General features: G+C 42.5%; 2 protein-coding genes and 1 long non-coding RNA gene across 9 annotated transcripts in view; 2 read left to right on the top strand and 1 right to left on the bottom strand.

The window, feature by feature from the left end:
* HNRNPAB (heterogeneous nuclear ribonucleoprotein A/B) overlaps positions 1-640 on the bottom strand; it is a 27,352-nt gene extending 26,712 nt beyond the window's left edge. For 3 of the 7 annotated variants that reach the window (XM_026063246.1, XM_026063244.1, XM_026063245.1), the window contains exons 1-2: positions 511-639; positions 74-378 (exon numbers count right to left, since the gene is read on the bottom strand). In XM_026063246.1, the coding sequence (XP_025919031.1) occupies positions 74-342 (269 nt within the window). In that variant the 5' untranslated portion in view covers positions 343-378; positions 511-639. Of the gene's footprint in view, positions 1-73; positions 379-510 lie in introns of all 7 variants that reach the window. The other 4 variants (XM_026063248.1, XM_026063249.1, XM_026063247.1 and 1 more) reach the window with 3 other exon arrangements.
* Positions 641-3,834: 3,194 nt separating this feature from the next.
* Positions 3,835-8,250, top strand: LOC112964906. Its single transcript, XR_003253128.1, has 2 exons — positions 3,835-5,437; positions 7,410-8,250. It is a non-coding gene; the product is annotated as an uncharacterized LOC112964906 (long non-coding RNA).
* A 407-nt stretch (positions 8,251-8,657) lies between these two features.
* Positions 8,658-18,732, top strand: NME5 (NME/NM23 family member 5). Its single transcript, XM_026063336.1, has 6 exons — positions 8,658-8,713; positions 9,877-10,041; positions 12,232-12,437; positions 12,795-12,895; positions 13,918-14,036; positions 17,004-18,732. The coding sequence occupies exons 2-6, from the start codon at positions 9,913-9,915 to the stop codon at positions 17,088-17,090; spliced, it is 642 nt and encodes a 213-aa protein (XP_025919121.1). The 5' UTR covers positions 8,658-8,713; positions 9,877-9,912; the 3' UTR covers positions 17,091-18,732.
* The last annotated feature ends 208 nt before the right edge of the window (positions 18,733-18,940 follow it).

Genomic DNA, 18,940 nt, shown 5'->3' with positions numbered 1-18,940 from the left:
GCCCGGGGGAGGGGGGGGGCGGGCCTGCTCCCGCCTCAGCCGCGGCCCGCCGAGAACCAGGCGCGGCGCTTACCCCGCGTCCTCCTCGTTCTTGCTGGCGTTGATCTGGTCGCCTTCGGCCCCGTTCTGGCTGGCGGCCGCCGCCGCTGTTCCCGCCGCCGGTCCGGCTCCCGCCGACGCCGCCGTTCCCGCCGTCGCTGCTGCTGCTGCTGCCGCCGTTGCGCCCGCCGCCGCCGGGGCCCCGCCGGTTTCGGCCTGCTGCTCTCCGGCGCTCTCGGCCGCTTCGTGCCCGTTCTGGGTGGCGCCGGCGGCGGCCGCCAACTGCTGCTCCGCTTCGGACATGCTGCCCCGTCCGCAGAGGCGAGACACGACAGGCGCCTGCAAGACACGAGCGCACCGCTCACGGGTCAGCGAGGCGGCTCCCCCCCTCGCCTGGGCCGGTCTAATCCGGTCCGGTCCCGCCCCTCCCCCCTTTTCCGCCGTCGCCATCCCGCCGCGGCTCATACTCACTTTAAAACCCGCTCCCAATAAAATCCGGGCCGGCCGGAATCGGATTAAAATCCCCCACGCGCGCTGGTGCTGACACCCCTCCCCGCGGCGCCCGGCTGCTCCCGCACCGGCCCCGCCGCCACCTTCTCCTCCCCCCGAGACACGTACTCTCCGGCCCGCAGCCTTAACGCGTGGCCGCTTTTATAGTGCCGGAGCCTCCGTCACACAGCAATAAGGCGCCTCCTCGTTGGCTGCCGGCGGCTGTCACTCGCGCCGCTCGGCGGCTCCCGTTGGCTCTCCGCTCGGGGAGGGCGGGGCGCGCGCGGGGTGAGGCGAATGGCGGCCCGCGGGACTGGGTTGGGAGGGAAGGGGAGGCCTCGCGCCTCTCGCCTCAGCGCTGAGGGCAGGTGCCCGGCGCGGCCGGGTAGGGTCGGCGCGGGGAGGAAGGAGGGCGGGCGCCGTGCTGTTATCGCCGCGGAAGCCTGGGGCACCGCCTCCTGCGGGGCCGCGGCCGTTGTCCGCGGGCGGGGAAGGGCCGCCCAGTCCTGTCCTGTCCCGTCCCGTCCGGCGTTACCGGCCCCTCGACGCGACGTATAAAATCACAAGCGCGGCGGGGGCGAGACGCGACCCCCCGGAGGGCGCAGCGCCCCCGCGGCACTGTGGCGGTTGCTGCCGGCTCCAAACGAGCGTTATCCCGGCGCCGCTGCCGGCCGTGGCGCTGCGAGGAGCGGAGCCCGCTGGCGCGGCCAGGCCGTGCGGTGGTTGCGCGGGCCCGCAGGGCTTCCCCGGTAACGTCGGGGAAGGCTCCTGTGACGGGAGCGTCGTATTTCCTTCGGGCGCTGCGCTGGCCTTACCGAAGGTGTGGTGTGTACACTGACGCAGTTGCTCCAGCACCGGAGGTTTACTTAATGTTTCCAGCTCTGCTGGTTTTGCAATCGAGAGCGCCAGAATTTATTGTTTTTAATGGAAACTCCGATTTGGATGTTACATAACACCGGGAGTTGGAGCCCTGAGCGTGTGCCTAGGCCTTAATTCCATTTGCCCAAGGATATATCAACCTTGTTGATGAAGCTGTGTATGAAGAGTGCGGAAAACACCCCCATGCACACACACAGTGTAATCATACTTCAAATTCTTGAGCAATTTACTATTCCAAATATCTCACTTAGCCATCAAAGTCAAAGTGTATCACTGCATCTTTAAAAAAAAAAACAAAAAACTGTTGAGTTCTTCGCTTGTAGGTAAAAAGTGACAATTATTACCTAACTTTCTATAGTAATGAGCGCATATACTATTATTTGCTTGCTCCACCCTCTGGCAAATAGTTCCTCTGGCTCAACTTGCATATTTGCACCCGCTATTACAATTCGGGAAGAGTGCACATGGCTACCTCTGAATAAAAATAAATAGTGGTGATGCATTTTGTTGTTTAGTAATCTAGTCTAGGATCCAGGCTGTCCTTGAGCAAACTGCCTTTACAGCACTTTTTATCCTCTACTGGGTTCATTTTCTTAAGTAGCAACATAGAGAAAGTAAAATAGAGGACATTTATATTTGGTTTTGTAAGCGTCATCACAATATATTAAAGCAGAATATTAAAGATGAACACAAAATCAACATGGTTTGTTCAGATTAAGGGTCTGGTCCACTTTTTTTTTTTTTTTTTTTTTTTTTAGTAAAAACATTCTATTGCTTCAGGCTATAAGCCAGATCTTTAAGCAATTTAAAAAAAGGGAAAACTTAATTTTGTGAGAGCATATGAAAAAATAGTCCCCTCCCTCTCCACTACAGCCAAGAATTTCAAGCCACTCTTTTGTTTTGGTGCTTGTGGTACATGCCATGAGCATCATTTTAACTGGTCCAAGCTGAGCTTTCTGCTTTGATTCCTATGCATGAGTGCAGCAAGATTGAATAATATTTGTTACTGGAATTGCAACTGTTTTAATTTCTTGAGTTTAAATCCTCAGCAATATTGGCTATTTGCCTTTGTAAGTCTATTTTTCTCACATTTTTGCTGCTCACAAATGCAGAAATACTAAAGCAATCTAAAAAGTGGTCAACACAAGTAATTTCAAGGATACAAGAAAGTAGTAAAACATACTAATATGTATGATGTGTCAGCCAGATGCTCAATTCATGAAGATATTAATTTGTTAGTGTTCTGCTTGGGTTTTGGTCTTATATTTCATTCCACATTCAAAGCCTGTGGTTAATCAAAAAAAAAAAGACACAACCTTCTTGGGTGTTAATCCTTATATGACACATTTACTGCTGAGAGAGAAAGATCATTGCTTGCTCTTTGTTTAATCCTGTAATTACTATGATTATTCATGATGATGATTGAAATCCAACTGAATTTTACCTGTGTGTGGACTTCAGGATCTTAGGCCTAATTTTGCCATTCTACCAAACTTGTTTACTCTAAGCCCTGCCCTCACTGTCTAGTCATACCAGCTTTAAACCATACTGGTCTTTATTGCTGCTTTTCCTTTCTTCTTTTCCTTCTTTATACTTCCCTGTTATTGCCATTGATTTGATTCTTCCACTTCCTGCCCTCCTTTAGAAAAAGAGAACCAACATACCGTTCACTGCCCTGAAATTCTTGGTGTAATCTATCCCTTTCCCCCACCCTCTGTCTGTCTTGTCTAAATTGTAAGCATCTCAGGTCAGAGACTGAGTACCATATACAAAATACCTTCAGTATAAAGCTTCTATCATCTGAGTTAGTCCTTATGCTCAGTATATATAAATAGGTTTACTAATAATAACTATGCAAGTAATTCCATTGATTTGAATGGAATGGATGAAAGTAAGAGATCAAAATAAGTAAGAATGGCAAAAGGGATGCCTTATGCTACACAGAATTAAGATGAAGAGAATATACATTTAAGGAAACATTGACAATACAACTTCAAAAACAACCTGGAAATCTTCCTACGTTACTAAAATTACTCTACTTTGAAAAAAATAATGCATTGACAGTATTTAAGGTCAGAATTCTAAAAGCACAATTTTATCCAAACCTAGCTAGCTAGGTGACACATACACAATTATATCTACTGCTTAATTCTGAATTTACTCTAAAAGTTTTCAGTTAACTGGAATATATACTTCAAGTATTTTTCTACATGCATCACCAGATACAGAAAAAAAAAATACATAGTTCTTCTGAAAACTCATCTGATTGTCTCTTGTAACTTGCCATATAAAAGATCTGTATGTGTTTATTTATACATTCATTTACTCAGACTGGATGATATCATTGAGCTTAGTGGCCTCGGGGATAATCCAAGGCAACATTAAGTTAAACACCTTATAGAACAGCCGCAGAGAGAGAGTTTGTGCTCTAGAAAGCTTATAGGCTAGGTGAAAGCCAAGAAGGAATATCTTGCTGCAGACAAGGAGGAGGTGCATACAGGACAGTAAGCCAATACCTTTTGTGTTGTATGTAGTTACCTTGGAAGGAGAATGAAGTTATCTTTACAGGCATTCAAGAGGAGCTCATCCTGAGCAGCAACATGGGATAAAGCATGAAGGTGTGTATTTGGAAATGCAGTAATGGCATTTGATTGTACCGGCTGATGGGAAATAGGAGATAACCTTTCACTGTCAAACCAAAGGTAATTAGGACTGGAACAGTGTGAATGGGCTTGCAGTTGAAGACTGACAGTTTTGTGTGTGATAGAGAAGGCTGTGCCTTTGGAAAGATGCGGAGAACTGACATAGTTAAACCAATGAACTAAGAAAGTAGTTTTGCATAAGCTTTCTGAATGGAAGTGAATGATTTATTTGCTGAGGCCAGAGGAAAGGATGTCAGCGCTAACTGAGATGATGACAGCTTGAGCAAGATTCCCAGCCATGTCAATAAATAACACGAATCATAGCTTGGCTTACAGCTCCACGCAGTTTAGACCAATGTGAGTCCAAACCCCGCATTCCTGGCTGTGAGGTTCCACCCACTCCTTTGCACAGTGGGCTGTAAACTGACTCAAAAAAAGGTGGTTGGTTTTCAGTCAGATCATCGGTCTTAACAAGCTCATTTCCAAGACTTAAATTGCAATGGAGACACCAGAAGCTTAAAAGGAGACACTAATGTGAGGTAATCACATCTGTATTTGCCGATTAGGATTCTGAGCTGTGAGCTAGACAGGAAGGGAGGAGAGAATCAAGAACAGAGCTCGTCAGTGCTCTTGCAGAAAATGGAAAGAAACACATGGGGGGAAGGTACTGACAAGCCAAGGTGAACCAGAGGTTGGGGAAGAAGTAATAGGTGAGAATAATTGCAAAAATTAAGATAGGAAGATAGCTGACTATGTTAGCAGTGACTGAAAAAGCCAGAGAAGAGTTATTTAAGAGCTGAGAACCTTGCCAGATGACTAGAGGAAGCAAAATGAGGTTTGGAGAGGTTTCAAGGTAGAACTGGAAGAGAGATGTGACTGGAAGAGTTGTAAAAGTGAGGTGAAAAGACACTTCTGGCCAAAGCTTTTTTATTATTTTTTTCCCTCTCCTTCTTCTCCTCTCCTCTCGTTGTGGAAGAGACTGAAGCATATCTGTATGGATGTTGGGAGGGTCAGAGAGGAAATGAAATAGGGTGAAGTTAAAAGGGCAAGTGGTGGTGGCATTACACAGGGAGTTTAGATAAGACTTTATTTGCTGCTTAGAGAAAGGGGAAGCATCAAGAGAATGCTTTGTTAAATTTATCTTGAAAGAAAACGGTGAGATAGCAAATAGAGGAAAACAGAAGGGAAGGCTTGGCAGGGTTAGCAGCAGTGAAAAACTAGCTAGGATTGCAAGCGTGTGGTTAAGCTGGAGAAGTAGCATTCTTTACAAGAAGCCAAAAATGGAGGAGAGAACAGCCTTGCAGTAGAGGAAGTTCGCTTGATCACAGGATTTCCGTCAGAGACACTTTACACTGCAAAAGCAAGCGTGGATGAAGCAAGTGTTGAAGGTAAGCCAGTATTGTGGGTAGGTAGGGCAGAATGTACACTAAAAGACAGAAGCAAAGAAATCAGTGGTGAAAAAAGTGGTACGTGTGGTAAATGCATAACTAGCAAATCATTTCTAAAACAAATAAATGCTTATGGTGCTTAACATCAAAAGGCAAAAGAAGTTGAAAGGTGTGTAAGCTTCACTTCTCATCAATGCAGCTAGTCATTATTATTTCATTAGCTTTTCTTTATTGTTATTTTTCTCTCGTGCAAGGCTATTTTACATAATTCCATGGGGGGTTTTTTTCCTTCAAACTAACAGACTACAGGTAATAAATTTCTCCACCTTCTTACACTAGTACAATACAAAGTCATGAAATAATATTTTTCATTTAAAAAGTGCACTTATCTTTTGTTACTGGAATGCAAAGGCACCTGCAGCCAGAATCTTTCGGTGTTATTATATTCCCTGCCAGCTAAAAATAAGCAAGGCAACTAAGGCTTGTTAAACCTCTTAACAGATAAGATACAGCAGCAAAGCTATGCCCAGAGAAGTATTCAGAGTTGTCACTGATGTTTGTTACATCGAGTTGGGGGGGGGGGGGGAGCAAAATTGTAATGACAAAGTCACATCCTTGGCCTTCTGCAGTTAGGGAGGATGTTTCAGACCAGCTTTTTAGTTATCAGAAATGTCCTTTCAAATGCTAAAATGATAACATGCATATGATTATATTAGCATAGGGTTGAAAGGCTGGGTTTATGGAATCCAAGGATTTAGAGCAACCCTTTGAGCTTCTTCTACCATAAAAAGATGCATCTTAGTGAACGCATAACACCGTTTTCTCTTAGAATGTGGGGCCCCTTTAAATTTCTAAGTCTGTATTATTAAAACATCGTGGGAAGTGTAGCAGGAGGAAACCCAGGGTAATTGGCTGAAGCTTCAGATGCAGCAGCCTGCTCATTGGAGAGCCAGGGATTCTCCGAGGTACTAAAATTAGACAATCTCCACCCTCCCGAAATGCTTCTGGAAACAGCGAGGAGGAGAAATTCTGACACAGAAAGATGGCCTGGGGGAGGGAGGGAAGGGGAGAAGGAGGGAAGTCCACAGGACCCTGCTCATGGGGAAACTTTGGCATATAAGGATGCAAATATATATATATTTTTTTCCTGACTTGGGTAACTGCAAAAATGCAAATAATAAAGAAATTGCAAAAGATTAATGCTAGCAGTGTTTTACAAGAGAAATTAAATCCATCATTTCTTATGTAATAATTCCAAACTACTCACTGATGCTGAGGAGGCCTTTGAACTTCAAAGTCTAAGGTAGGGCTGTGGGACTTGTATTTATTTATGCTGAAAAGAAAGGTCTTTTGCCAAATTAGCTCTGAAATAAACTAAAAACAGGTGAATACCCAAATCTTTTTACCAGCCTACCTGTAATAAAATATTTTTATCTGCTATTTGTGTGTGGTTGCTGTGGTTACAGTGTCTTCAAATTAAATATTAGATAAGCTGTCCCTGTTAAAGAAACAAATGCCATACACCTATACTAATAAAGGGAAGTCTGCACCTGAACTATTCAGTCATGTGTATTTTTCCTCTTGGAACCTTTACTTATTTTTTATTTTAATGAAAAACTTTTTCCATCCTTGATTTTAAGAAAATTTCAAATTGTCTGGTAAGGGATATGTGACTTTATTTTGTTTCTGGTTTTACATTCACTTCTTAAAGATATAACAACCAATGAAAATTAAACCCATTAATGAAAAATAAGATTAAGGCAAAGTGTGTTTTTTTTTCCTTTCTTTAATACTAAAATAACTTGTCAAAGAAATAACAAAAGATACTAACCAGGGGTACCCAACATCAGCATCTATAGCTCTTTTAAAGTTTGTCAGCTGTCACCTCCTCTCGCCTGCATATATTTTCTGTTTGGCTTCACTTAAAAAATTAAGCCTGTATAACTGTTTTCTACCCATCTCTTTCTGTCAGTCTCCCCTTAAGGACTGGTGAACGCATTGGCCAGTTTCAGCCGAGCTTGACAGAATGACTGATGTCTTAATAATAACTAAGACCCCGTAATTTCTGAGAAGCTGGCAAGGGGGCAGGCAAGGCCCGCAGCAGTGGAGCTGGAGAAGGAGAGGCTGCAGCGTAAGCTCCGACGTTATCATCGGCTCCGCTGGCCGGTCCACACCCAGACGTGCCCTGCCAGCTGGCGCCCGTTCAGCCGGGACAGGGCCGCCGCCCGGGCTGCCTCGCGCCCGGGGGCAAGCGGGGAGCGCCGGCAGGCCGTAGCGCCAGGGCGCGAGGCGGCGGGACCCACGCCTTCGGCTTCCCGGTCGACGGCGGCTCTGCGACACCTAAGATCCGACTCGCATCCTGTTGAACCGATAACGCATATGGCATAACTGGTCTGGATACGGATGCACGCTTCGCGCAGGAGCGACCCGGGGCGTGCGGACCCTGAAGGGTGTTGGTGTCATGGAGGTGGAGAGCCATAGGGAGAGTGGCCTCGGCGCCTCTGGTGCTCATGGAGCATCTCATTACGTTTTATTAACTCAGGCAGCAGTGACTCTCTTATTTATTAGATGTTCCTTTTTGTGGTGAAAGTCAGGTAGCGCTGCACAGAAACTGTAATTCAATTAAAATGCAGGAAAACAGTATCAAAGGATTTTAGACTCTGGTTAAGATGTCTGGTATGCTGGAAAACTGTATACTGTAAACTCCCAGTTCTGCAGATGTTGATTGGGTGTATAAACAGGAAAGCTTCTTGTGCATGCTCCCACAGTAAACATTAATGATTAAATAACTTGAAGAAGTGCTTGTGTGCTCAGCAGGTTTTTTTTTCCCAACAATACTACTTAGTCTAATAAATACTACTACCTGTCTTTAAATTAGCCTAGTTTAGGATCATTCTTCCCTGCATTTGAAGTGACAGAAAGCTTTTCAGCTCTTGAGTGTGCCGGAGAAAGCAGACTTTATAACCTCCACCTAAATAAATCGCACTACTCCCTTGCTTATGCTCTTATTACCTAAGGTGCTAATAAACTGGGAAACGTGGCCCTTAAGTATTTGCAGCGGAGACCGCGGGTATCCCACGCCTGTGAGGAGCGTTTCGCGGCGAGACCAGGGCGCCGGCCGCCCTTTCCAGCCGCCATTTTTGATCCTCCTTCCCCCTCCACCCCCCCGCCCAACGGCGGGCGGCGCGCGCGAGGGGCGCGGAGGCCATCTTGCGGCCGCCTGGGCTCGGCGCCGGCCCCGCCGCCGTCTCCTAGCAACGGCGGCGGCGCGAGGAGGTGCGTGGCATGGCGCCGGCGGCGGGAAACCCCCGGGGGCGGCGGGCCGGGGGGAGGGGGGCAGCGCAAGGGCGTGTGGAGGGAAACGAGCCGTTTCCTCGCGTGTTCGCCGCGCGCCGGCTCTGCCGCGATGCTGGTGGCCTGGCGGGGTGCCTCGGTCTCGCCGGTCGGCTGCTCCGAACTCTGTGTGTCGGTGTGACCTGCCGGGGTGCTGGCTGCCTGCTCGCATCTCTCCCAGAGCAACGAGCTCCCTTGGTGGCTTCACGGCTTTTGGGGCAGCCACAGGACGTAGCCCTGCTAGAGTTTGAGCCTGACTCCCCTCAGTAATTTAAGGGCTGAAGGAAAAACAAACAAAAAACCCCCCACAAAGGCAGGGGGACACTAGTCTGGATTCAGACACGCTGGACAAGTCTAATTGCAAGCTAATTTGAAAGAGCACTAGGCCAGGCAGCCAGGTGCCTACGGTAGGTGCTGTCTGTTCAGCGTGGCTGGAGCGAGGCCTAGGCCTGTCACAGCGGAGGGGGAGAGGAGGAGGGAAGAAGGCAGTGGTCACAAATCTGTAGGAAACCAGGCCATGCGGGCTCTGCTCTTCACAGGACAATTCGGTATCCTAAGCGCTCACTGCTGGCCTGATGCAATTACAGAAAAACTGGTGCTTTGTCTTGAGCGCATAAATAAAGGATTAAATAAAAATGGAGAAATAGCCTGAGGCATGCAGTTGGACCACCTCCAAGCAATAGAGCGCACACCACAATCTTGGTGCGTGAGAATACAGCTTTGGGGTTTAGCAGAACATACGTGATGGTTAGATGGGGGATGTGGGAGTACTACAGTGAGCCTGGTTCTTTTTTGCAGTTAGTGTAATTCGGTATTTCTTTCCATGAGTGCTTGTGTCTTAGCTTTGTTCTTTGTTGCACACAATAACGGTTATCTTTCTCTCATACATTGTCTGAGTTGGTGAAATTTTAGCAATAGTTGATATCGTTTTGTTTGGCTAATAACATTTAATTATTGGCTTATTTTCTACAAAATGTTACAAAATGTTGCATAGATCTTCTGAAATGGGGATAACCTGCTTCACTCCTAGAGTGCACAATAAATGGTCACCCTGCTTTACTGTGTGCTCGACAAACACCAAATATCATGAACTGATATCATTGCAGTACAAAGGAGCACCTGAATTTTAGTCAGAAGCCAAGATGCAGATGTTAATGCCTGAGCCTCAGATTTCTGTGGAAAAAACTCTGGCCCTCATCAAACCAGATGTCATTGCTAAAGAAGAAGAAATAGAGGATATCATTCTCAGATCAGGATTCCTGATTGTTCAGGTAACAGACTGTGCTCCAGATAAAATAACTGCGGTTTATAAGCCAGAACAATATTTAGCTTAACTGTCAGCAATTAAGCTAGAAAATGTAGGATAATGTCCAAAAATCAATTTGTATTTTTCATATGTCCAGCCACCACTGCCAGGTACTGGCAGGATATATTTTGCTGCCGCATGAGATGGAACAGAACTTACTGATAGACATCCTCACTATTATGCTGACCACGGGAGAACACAGACTTTGTTCATAAACTCTGATTTAGCAAACATATGTAGCAGCTAATGTTGACTCTCCGGAGCAACTCTCTGGAGAGTGTAATTCTCTAGTATCGCAGTGTTTCATATAGCATATATTTGCCAAGTGCATACTTCCAGAATTAATTGAATCTGACACATCTGACATGTTTTTAAATATTTCCAATGTTTTTATTGTAAAAGGGCTTTATGGCTTTTTAGCTATACAACAAATGTTTCATTTCAATAGGCCTTACCGAGCTTGTGTTTTTAAATTTTGGATCTGGAGTGGTGGTTGTGGGAATGTTGCCAAGAGCGCTGGTGTCAAACCGTGGGGGTTTTGAGCAGGTTTTGGGCAGGAAATGTGCTAAGGGAAAATTTGCCCTTAACTAGCATGGAAATGTATTCTTTAAGTCTTCTTTTAAGGCTCTCTGAAAAGCATTTGGAACAACTTAGGGGAAGCGCGAGGCAGGTAGCGTTGCCCTCCCTTTCGCGGCGAGGGCGGCGGGTGGCGCCGCGCCGCCGCCGGGTGGCGCTGTCCCACAGCGGCTGCTCGGGCGCCGCGGCGCCGCCTCCGCCGGGACTCGCCCTCCCCTTCCTCCCCCTCCTCCGCCTGCTCCTCCTCCTCTTCCTCCTCCCCTTCCTCCTGCACCTCATGCCCGTCGCTTCGGCCCCCGCGGCAGCGCCCTCGGCCACGGCAGCCTGTGGCGCTGTGGAGAAGCCTTTCAGTGAGCAAGGCATGGCTTTATATGTATATATATACATATACATACATGTATATAGTGTGTATATATACACACTATACAAAGAGAGTAAGCGTTTCTCTAATTTTTGTGAGCGCCTCTCTTTCATACCCCTTCTTTTTTTACCCCCCCCAATTTTTTTATTTGTAGGAAATTCATCAGAATCCCCAAAGAGAACGAGATGCGAAAATGTTTATAGCGGCTTCTGATGTCGCCAGTGATTTTAGCACTGAAATTAGCAAGCACTGAATGTGCACTATTTCACAAGCTCAGTCTCAAGGAGTGCACTTATTTATTTATTTATTTCCGCAATGGCCTTACAACAGCTTACCATGCTTGTCCTAATCCTGGCCACCTGCAGGCTAGATAGAAAATCAGAAAGCATAAGTACACTGAAAGAAAAATAGAACAATTGCATAATTAATGGTGTGGGTTGAAGAGAAAATTGTGTTAAAGCAGAACATGATGCTAGAGTAGCTGAGTACGTAAATTCTGACCTTGTATTGCTTTTCCTTTCTATACTGTGCACGAGCTGTACATTAAGTCACCCAGCTGTTTTAAAATACTGTAGTTTGTGTAGAAGAGTGACTAAAATGGTGTCTTACTCAAATGGGCTTAATTAACTGAAACCTGCTTAATTTACTTGGAAAACTTACTTTTTGTTCCTCTGGATCTCAGAGAGGACCAGCTGTGGGAGAATCACACCAGATATGGAGTAGATATGGATCTGTTCAGCCTGCAACTGAGATTGTGACTGCACCAAAGGACTAGATATCTAATCTGCCTTAGGTAGCAAGATATCTTAATTTAGCAAGCAAAACTAACAACAGTGGTCAACAAACAGTACTATAGACTTTGCGAGCCAAAATATCACTGAGTACGTAGAGAGGGAGGCTATACCGAAGTGCAGACTGCTGTGGCTTCACTGTTTATTGTTACCCTTGCTGGAGAATTAAAACTAGAGTGAGGGTGCCTGTCCATGCTGCGGTCACGCTTTTTAGGGATATGTCACCATACCCAGTAAGACAACTGTGAAGCCCCAAAGTGCTATATTGTTTCTTTTCAGATTACTTTAGAGAAAGCATAATAGCTGGAAAGAATAATAGCTTGTTACAAACATTCTGAAAATGTTTTGATGTTTTGTCAAACTAAAGCTTAAAATGGCTATTCTTGTTCTTCATTAGTTTTTCTTTTTTTTGTTTTACACTTTATAGAAACGGAAGCTCCAATTAAGCCCAGAGCAATGTAGCAACTTTTATGCAGACCAATATGGAAAAATGTTTTTCCCTAATTTAACAGCCTATATGAGTTCTGGACCTTTAGTTGCTATGGTTCTTGCCAGACATCGTGCAGTCTCATACTGGAAGGAGTTGCTTGGACCATCAAACAGCATAAAAGCTAGGGAAACTCACCCTGACAGGTAACTCACTGTGAGGTCAGTGGGATTTTGTCATTCCTTTATTTGAGACCAGAATTCCTCTATTTTTTTTCATACAACAGAAATACAGATCTGGGATGGCCTGTTTTCTCTTAGAAATTATGTGTAACATAGCTTTTTACCATTGTTTTTATTATATAAAGTTCACTCATTTTATGGAAAATGCTGAGTGCATGAATACAAATTTTAGTTAGCAGCTTATTTTGTTGAAAAAAAAAAAAGATCAAGCCAATGTCTTGTTAATTAGTCCATATATATTGCTTTTATATGCTCTCAGAGTGTAGAGACTTGAAAGGGATTTGCAGTTGCCTGCCAAACATTTCTTTCTCTTGCTTTTAGTTTAAGAGCAATCTATGGGACTGATGATCTGAGGAATGCACTTCATGGCAGTCGTAACTTTTCCTCAGCGGAAAGAGAAATTCGATTCATGTTTCCAGAAGGTAAAATGGTGTAACTAATATATTGCCAGTCTTTGGGAGGGTAGTGTCCTTCCCAGCTATTACTTGTCTCTGTCCAAAACCTGGATATAATTGGGTTTAGAAGGGTTTGCGTTTGTTTACTTTAAGATAATGTCAATCTCTTTCCATATAAGTTGGTATTTTCTGCTATGAATATACTAAAATCTATTTGAAAAGCCATTATAGTTACAGGGACTGCTTATGCTTTTCAAACTCTGTGGTTTGGAAATGCGATGGGAGCAGACTAAGCTAGTAAATGAGAAGAAGTGGGAAACTATTATACTCCAGCATGTTCTTCTGGCAGTGTCAGCCCAGGGGCTCCTGTTGGTTCGAGCAGACTGACTCTCTTCTTAGGTTCAGCTTGAGTAATTCCTGTTCAACAGCTGCTGATGCTCACCTGATAGTGCAATTCCAGAGTTAAGTGCCAGAGAAATGGGCCGTAGAACCTGTAAAGGTTGGGAGAGAGTCCTTGTTTGTAATGTAACATTTGAAAAGTGACTTTGATCTTTGACAGAAAGATGCAGAAAGCAAGCCAGCTCTTTCAGCTAATTTACTAAAATATATTGCACTTCCCTACAAACCTTGCCTCATGTAAACCATATGTCTCTCCTCCTCACCCCAACAGCAAAGCTGCGCTTGACATGAGACGTTTAGTCTGTTCAGAAACCAGTCTCACACTATAAGAAGGAAGTACTAAACATGGGACGTATTGTTTCTCCCTTACCCCCAATAGACCTTCAGGGATGTAGATGTTTCCCCAGATGGTCTGATTTCCTCACTTTTCATAATCGGCTGTAATTAGTAAGATCACCTCAGGAACATTGTAAAGGAGTTCAAGTAGTTTCTTTGCAGTTTATTGTGTGAGAAGCTGTACAAGCCATTACATATTATTAACTTACTAACAGTGAGGTAAATATAGACTCATATATAAACAACCTTTGAAAGAATGCCTTTTTTAAACACTGTACAAGTTGCTTTCCAACACCTGTGGTTACTCTTTACAGTGATCCTGGAGCCAATTCCAGCTCGACAAGGAGCTGTGGATTACTTGAACCTTTATGTGAATCCTACTTTACTAGCTGGACTCACTGCGCTTTGTAAAGAGAAGCCAGCAGATCCAATGGTATGTACAATATATCAGTATTGTGTTGTATACTTGTGATACTTTTACTTTATATTAATATTCATGGTCCCTGTTTGTAGAAGAGCTGCTTTTTTGTTAAAGGCTAAGCTGTGCTATTTTAGCTACCTGCTGATAAGGTAGACAGAATAACATTTGCCTTCCAGGAAGTTGACTGGTTAGTTAACAGGTAAAATGAAGGCGAGGACTAAATGAAATCAGCTTTGATGAAGTGACAGTATTTTTTAGGGGACTTCTATAAAAATGTTTCTAACACATAGTTGTTAAAGAATTTTGCATGTGATGGCAGGAAAAGTAAACAGGTACTCTCATATGATGTCAAATACCAGTCAGTTTACTGTTTCTGAGACAAGATTGAGGTGAAATGTCTCTGATGCAATAGATACCAAATGAGATTAGATGCTAATCACTCTGAAAGTTGCTACACAGTTGAGTAAAACACTCAAGTTATTAGCAAGGCTGTCTATATTTTGTCACTGTTATGTTTATTTAATTTAGTGATATCAATTTAATCCTCCTTTAGGATAAGGAATTATCTTGGCCATACATGCATTAATTAGCATTTACTTGGGCTGCAGTTCACCAGCAAAACTATGCTGCTTCTGAGTGAAACTGAGTATTCTTTGAGTCGACTGATCAGATTGACGTACAGAAAATTCTCGTGACCCCTTCCTGGTTGTTCAAGTTGATGTATCTTGTCCTGCTCTCACAAATTATTGTTTTTAACCAAGGATCTCATCCAAATTGCAGTTCTGAGTGGAAAGACTAGAGTTAATTTCCTGGTTTTTTTTCAGGCCCTAAACAAAATTAATTTTTTGTCATCTGGAAAAAATATGGTAAATGTTTTTTGCATTCTCAAAGTTCAGTCATTCACACTAGTATTCTTTAAGAATGTGGATAATTAGTCAGTGTGACAACTTACTGGCAGTTGTGGTGGATTCTACATCATTATCAGTTTCTTAATCAAGATTGCATTCTTCTAAAAGATACATTTCAGAAGAAAAAGACTTAAAATAATTCAGAGACGTATCTGTGGCCTATGTGATATACATGAGGTCAGATTAAATGTTCTGTGATCTGGTTTTATAATCCTTTCACTTTATCTGTATGTCTGCCACTGTTATTATAGACATCTAAAAAATAGAGATGGAAGGTTCCCAAAGAAGTCCTTTCTTCCATTTGTTTGCCCAAAGGCCAGACCAATTGCGCCCAGCCATTCCTAACAAATGTTTGTCTGGCCTGTTCTTCAGCAGAATCTACAATCTCCCTAGGCAATCTGTTTCAGTGCTTAATTATACTTAGTTGAAAAGTTTTCCCTAAAATTTAGCCTATATCTGCTGTGCTCCAATTTTAAACACATCCTTTTTTTCTTTTTTTCTTTAAACTATCCCCAGAGGACATTAGAGATAATGTAATATCTCTCTTTTTGCAGCAACCTATTGTATATTTGAAGTGTTACCATCTTTTTCCCTTCAGTCATCTCTTCACTGTACAAAACAAACAGATTTTTTCCTGGCATACCTACCTTGACATTTTCTAGCCCTTTGATCATTGTTTCCAATTAACCTCTACATCCTGAGCACAGTTTTCTAGACAGTTGTGTAATAACTTACAGTAGCTTCATCTAAACCATGTATCCCTTCCTTGCTTGTAAGAAAGTCACATGAAGCAGTGTCAATAGCTTTAATAGAATGAAGACATGATATGTTATATTTACTCCTTTCCTGTCCATAGTCTGTGACCTTGTCACAGAAGGAAAACAAAGTTGAATTGATAAGATTGTTTTTGACAAATGCATATTAGCTATTGCTTGACAGCACAAACTGTTGATGGACTATTATTTTTTCCCTAGTATTCTTCCTGGAACTAAAGTTGGGTGATTGGGCCCTTCTTTCTTTCCTTCTATAAGATGGGCCTTTTCCAGGCTTCAGAAACTTTGCCTGTCCTCTCAGAAATAATTGCTAGCAGCACAGATACTGTCTCAGACAATTCCCTGAGGAACACAGAGTAAATCTGGTCAGGCTCAAATGATTAAAAAATTTCTAATTTTTCTAAGTAGTCTTTCTAAGTCTTTTTTTTTTTTCTTCCCCCCATTCTGTCTTGAGTTTTCACTGCTCTGCTGCTATTGCTACCTGACTAACCTGTGAGGATTGCCTTAGTGCTCTGCTTGTTTGTCTCAGGCTCTTTACAAACCAATCTTTTTGTATCTGGAATTACAAGGAGAGCATTGCTTACCTTACTGGTCTACTATTCTATCAATTCTTTTACTTCACAGTATAATATGAAGTTGGCTGTACTTACCATTCCAGAAACAGATTGTCAACAGCCTTGTGAAGTAAATAAAGATGTGTTAAAAACTTCTCTTTACAAGTGGGGGGATTGAGGCAAAGAGGTTAATTTGCCTAAGGCCAAGCCAAGCCATTGGCAGATGAAGTTAGAACTCAAGACATTCCTGCCTCCCACGTTTTTATTTGAGTACAATTTGCTGGAAAACTTAAAAAATGAATTTCAGAAAGTGACAAGGTTTCATTTTTAAGTTTTAGGCATTATAAAGTGATTTCAGTACAGAAGACTGTGACATTTAATGGAACTAGATAAAGTATCTGTAAATGTTATTAGAAGTAATATTTCATTAAGCACTTTCATACATATTCTACAGCCTCATTCCAAAACAGAGTTCTCCTGATTATTTGAAGTATTGCTGAAATGTTCACAAAGATAGACATTGACAGGAAAAGTTGCCTTCTAAAGATCAGTATGAATTGTTCAAATGCAATGTAAGCTGGGAAGATGTAAAATAACATTTAGAAAATAGGTTATTTGTTTGTCTTCATTTCTCAGTACAGTAGGAAAGTCTCTGTAAGTTTCAAATAATGCTTTTCATTTTCTCCCAAATACTCTATTGAAAAAAAAACCCAGAGCACTGAATATGTTCTTTTTGTTCCGCAGACTTGGCTCGCTGAATGGCTGATTGAACACAATCCCAATAAACCGAGGTTACAACATCAGACCATTGAGGCAGAGCCTCAGGGGTGAGAGCTCAGGGGAAACCTTCTCAAGCATTCCAAGTTAAAGATAATGTATTAGCATTTTCAGTATATTTCTTGGATATGTAATTAATTTTATCTGGAGTAAATGTTATTGTCATAATTTCCTGTATCTTTATGGGATAAATAAGCTTACAATTAACAAGGATTTAACAGTTCTAGGGAGTTTTTCTGTTGACTTAGTGAATATAGAATCACATGATAAACTTACTGTGCCAGCTGATTAAAAAGAAAGAAAGAATCATCATCAGGTGTTATTTAACTGCTGTTTTCCTTATTTGTCTTGATTCAGCTGTCTGGGGAAAAGGAAATTATTTACACCACTGCAGCTTCCCCAATGACGTACAGCTGGTCTCTACTTTGTGAAACTGAGGCTTGTGTTTCAGCACTTGTTTAGCACACACGCACTCCGTTGTGAAGGGAGGTACCTGGATGTAACTTAAAAAACAGTTCCTGGGTGCATATTAGTGATTTCAGCACTATAATTGCTGATTAAACCACCCAATTAAGGTTACTCTTAAAGGTCATTCACTTTTGTCTGAGGTATTTTGTCAGAATATAATTTGGAGGAAGACATTAAATGCATCTTTCCCATCTCACTGGCAAAAGGCACAATGATTATAAACCAGTCTTTGATTTCCATTCAAAATCACAAGCAGGTATGTTTCTGGCAAAGAACAATGGTGTGTTTCAACATTTGCTTAAAAGAAAGATGTTTAATTGCAACAGCTCACCCTAAAGGATGGTATTTGTGTTCTTCTACTGCTGTTAAAAGGTATGCTGAATTATTTTTTCCTCATTGTTTACACTTTAATTTGTTCTATTAGAGAATTTCAAGAGACTGGGTTAGGGGCCATGCTATTCAAAAGACAATGGGTTAATCCTGCACAGTAGTGCAGGATCATTTTTTATAAAGTAATTGGACAGAGGGTTTTTTGTTTTTGTTTTTTTTTTAGAGATGTGCTTACACTGTTAGCTTCAAGCTTTGTATCTTATGGCTTTCCTAGCTAGGATGGAGAAAAAGTAATTCTCACAACTTTGAAGTATTAGTGTGCTTGACCAATACTAAACAAATAAGCAATTTCATAATTTATTTTATTAAAAAAAAAAACCTTGCTTCCCCCAACTTGAGTAATTACAGAAACATAAGTCATTTGTAGCATTAAATTTTTTTTTTCAGCTAATTGTTTATCTTCTCAGTGGAAAGAACCAGTATTGTCAGCTCAAAGAATAAACATTCAGATAACTGGTCCCAAAAATGAGACCTAAAAAAAATTTGTGACTTTTTGCAACCTCCCCCCACCAAAAGACAGACAAACAGAACAAAAACCAAACCTCAAATATGAAGAAAAAATATGAGATGGTTAGTAGCAACAGTAAACACATTTGTTTATAACTAATTTATTTTGCATATAATTATTTCTGCCACCTGTAAGTGTCTCATTGCTCCAGTCACAGGATGCTTTTGCTTTGTAGTTTCTTGTCTGCAAAACTAAAAATTTCCTTCTTTAGAGATGCCAGAAACAAAAATTCATTGAATTCAGAACATGTTCTCCTACACTTTTTTTAGTTACTATGGCATTTGCTTACATTTCTTGATGTGATACTGCTTGACAATAAATACCTCCTTTATATTACTGTTGAAGTTTTCTGTTTCGTTTTTGCGACAGAGCTGTGTTATTTTATACGTGTAAAAGATTCATCAGCTTCCATAGGGAGTATGTGGGTCCTTATGGTATACCAGGAGGGGCCAGGGGATGGGCAAAAGCAGCTGATGTTGCCAATGTCACTTTTATAACCCTGCCAATATGAAGTTTCAGTCATTCAAGAGTATATCTG

This window comes from Apteryx rowi, unplaced genomic scaffold, assembly GCF_003343035.1.
Source record: "Apteryx rowi isolate R43461 unplaced genomic scaffold, aptRow1 scaffold_2, whole genome shotgun sequence".
NCBI classification, from domain to species: Eukaryota; Metazoa; Chordata; class Aves; order Apterygiformes; family Apterygidae; genus Apteryx; species Apteryx rowi.
The sequence above is the reverse complement of the archived record's forward strand: the minus strand, read 5'-3'. Positions and strand labels throughout refer to the sequence as shown.

Excerpts from the sequence above, each read along its gene's own strand:
- NME5 (XM_026063336.1), top strand. The coding sequence starts at position 9,913 with ATGCAGATGTTAATGCCTGAGCCTCAGATTTCTGTGGAAAAAACTCTG. Across the intron at positions 12,438-12,794 it reads AGGGAAACTCACCCTGACAG|TTTAAGAGCAATCTATGGGA; the intron begins GTAACTCACTGT and ends TCTTGCTTTTAG. Across the intron at positions 14,037-17,003 it reads AGAAGCCAGCAGATCCAATG|ACTTGGCTCGCTGAATGGCT; the intron begins GTATGTACAATA and ends TTTGTTCCGCAG.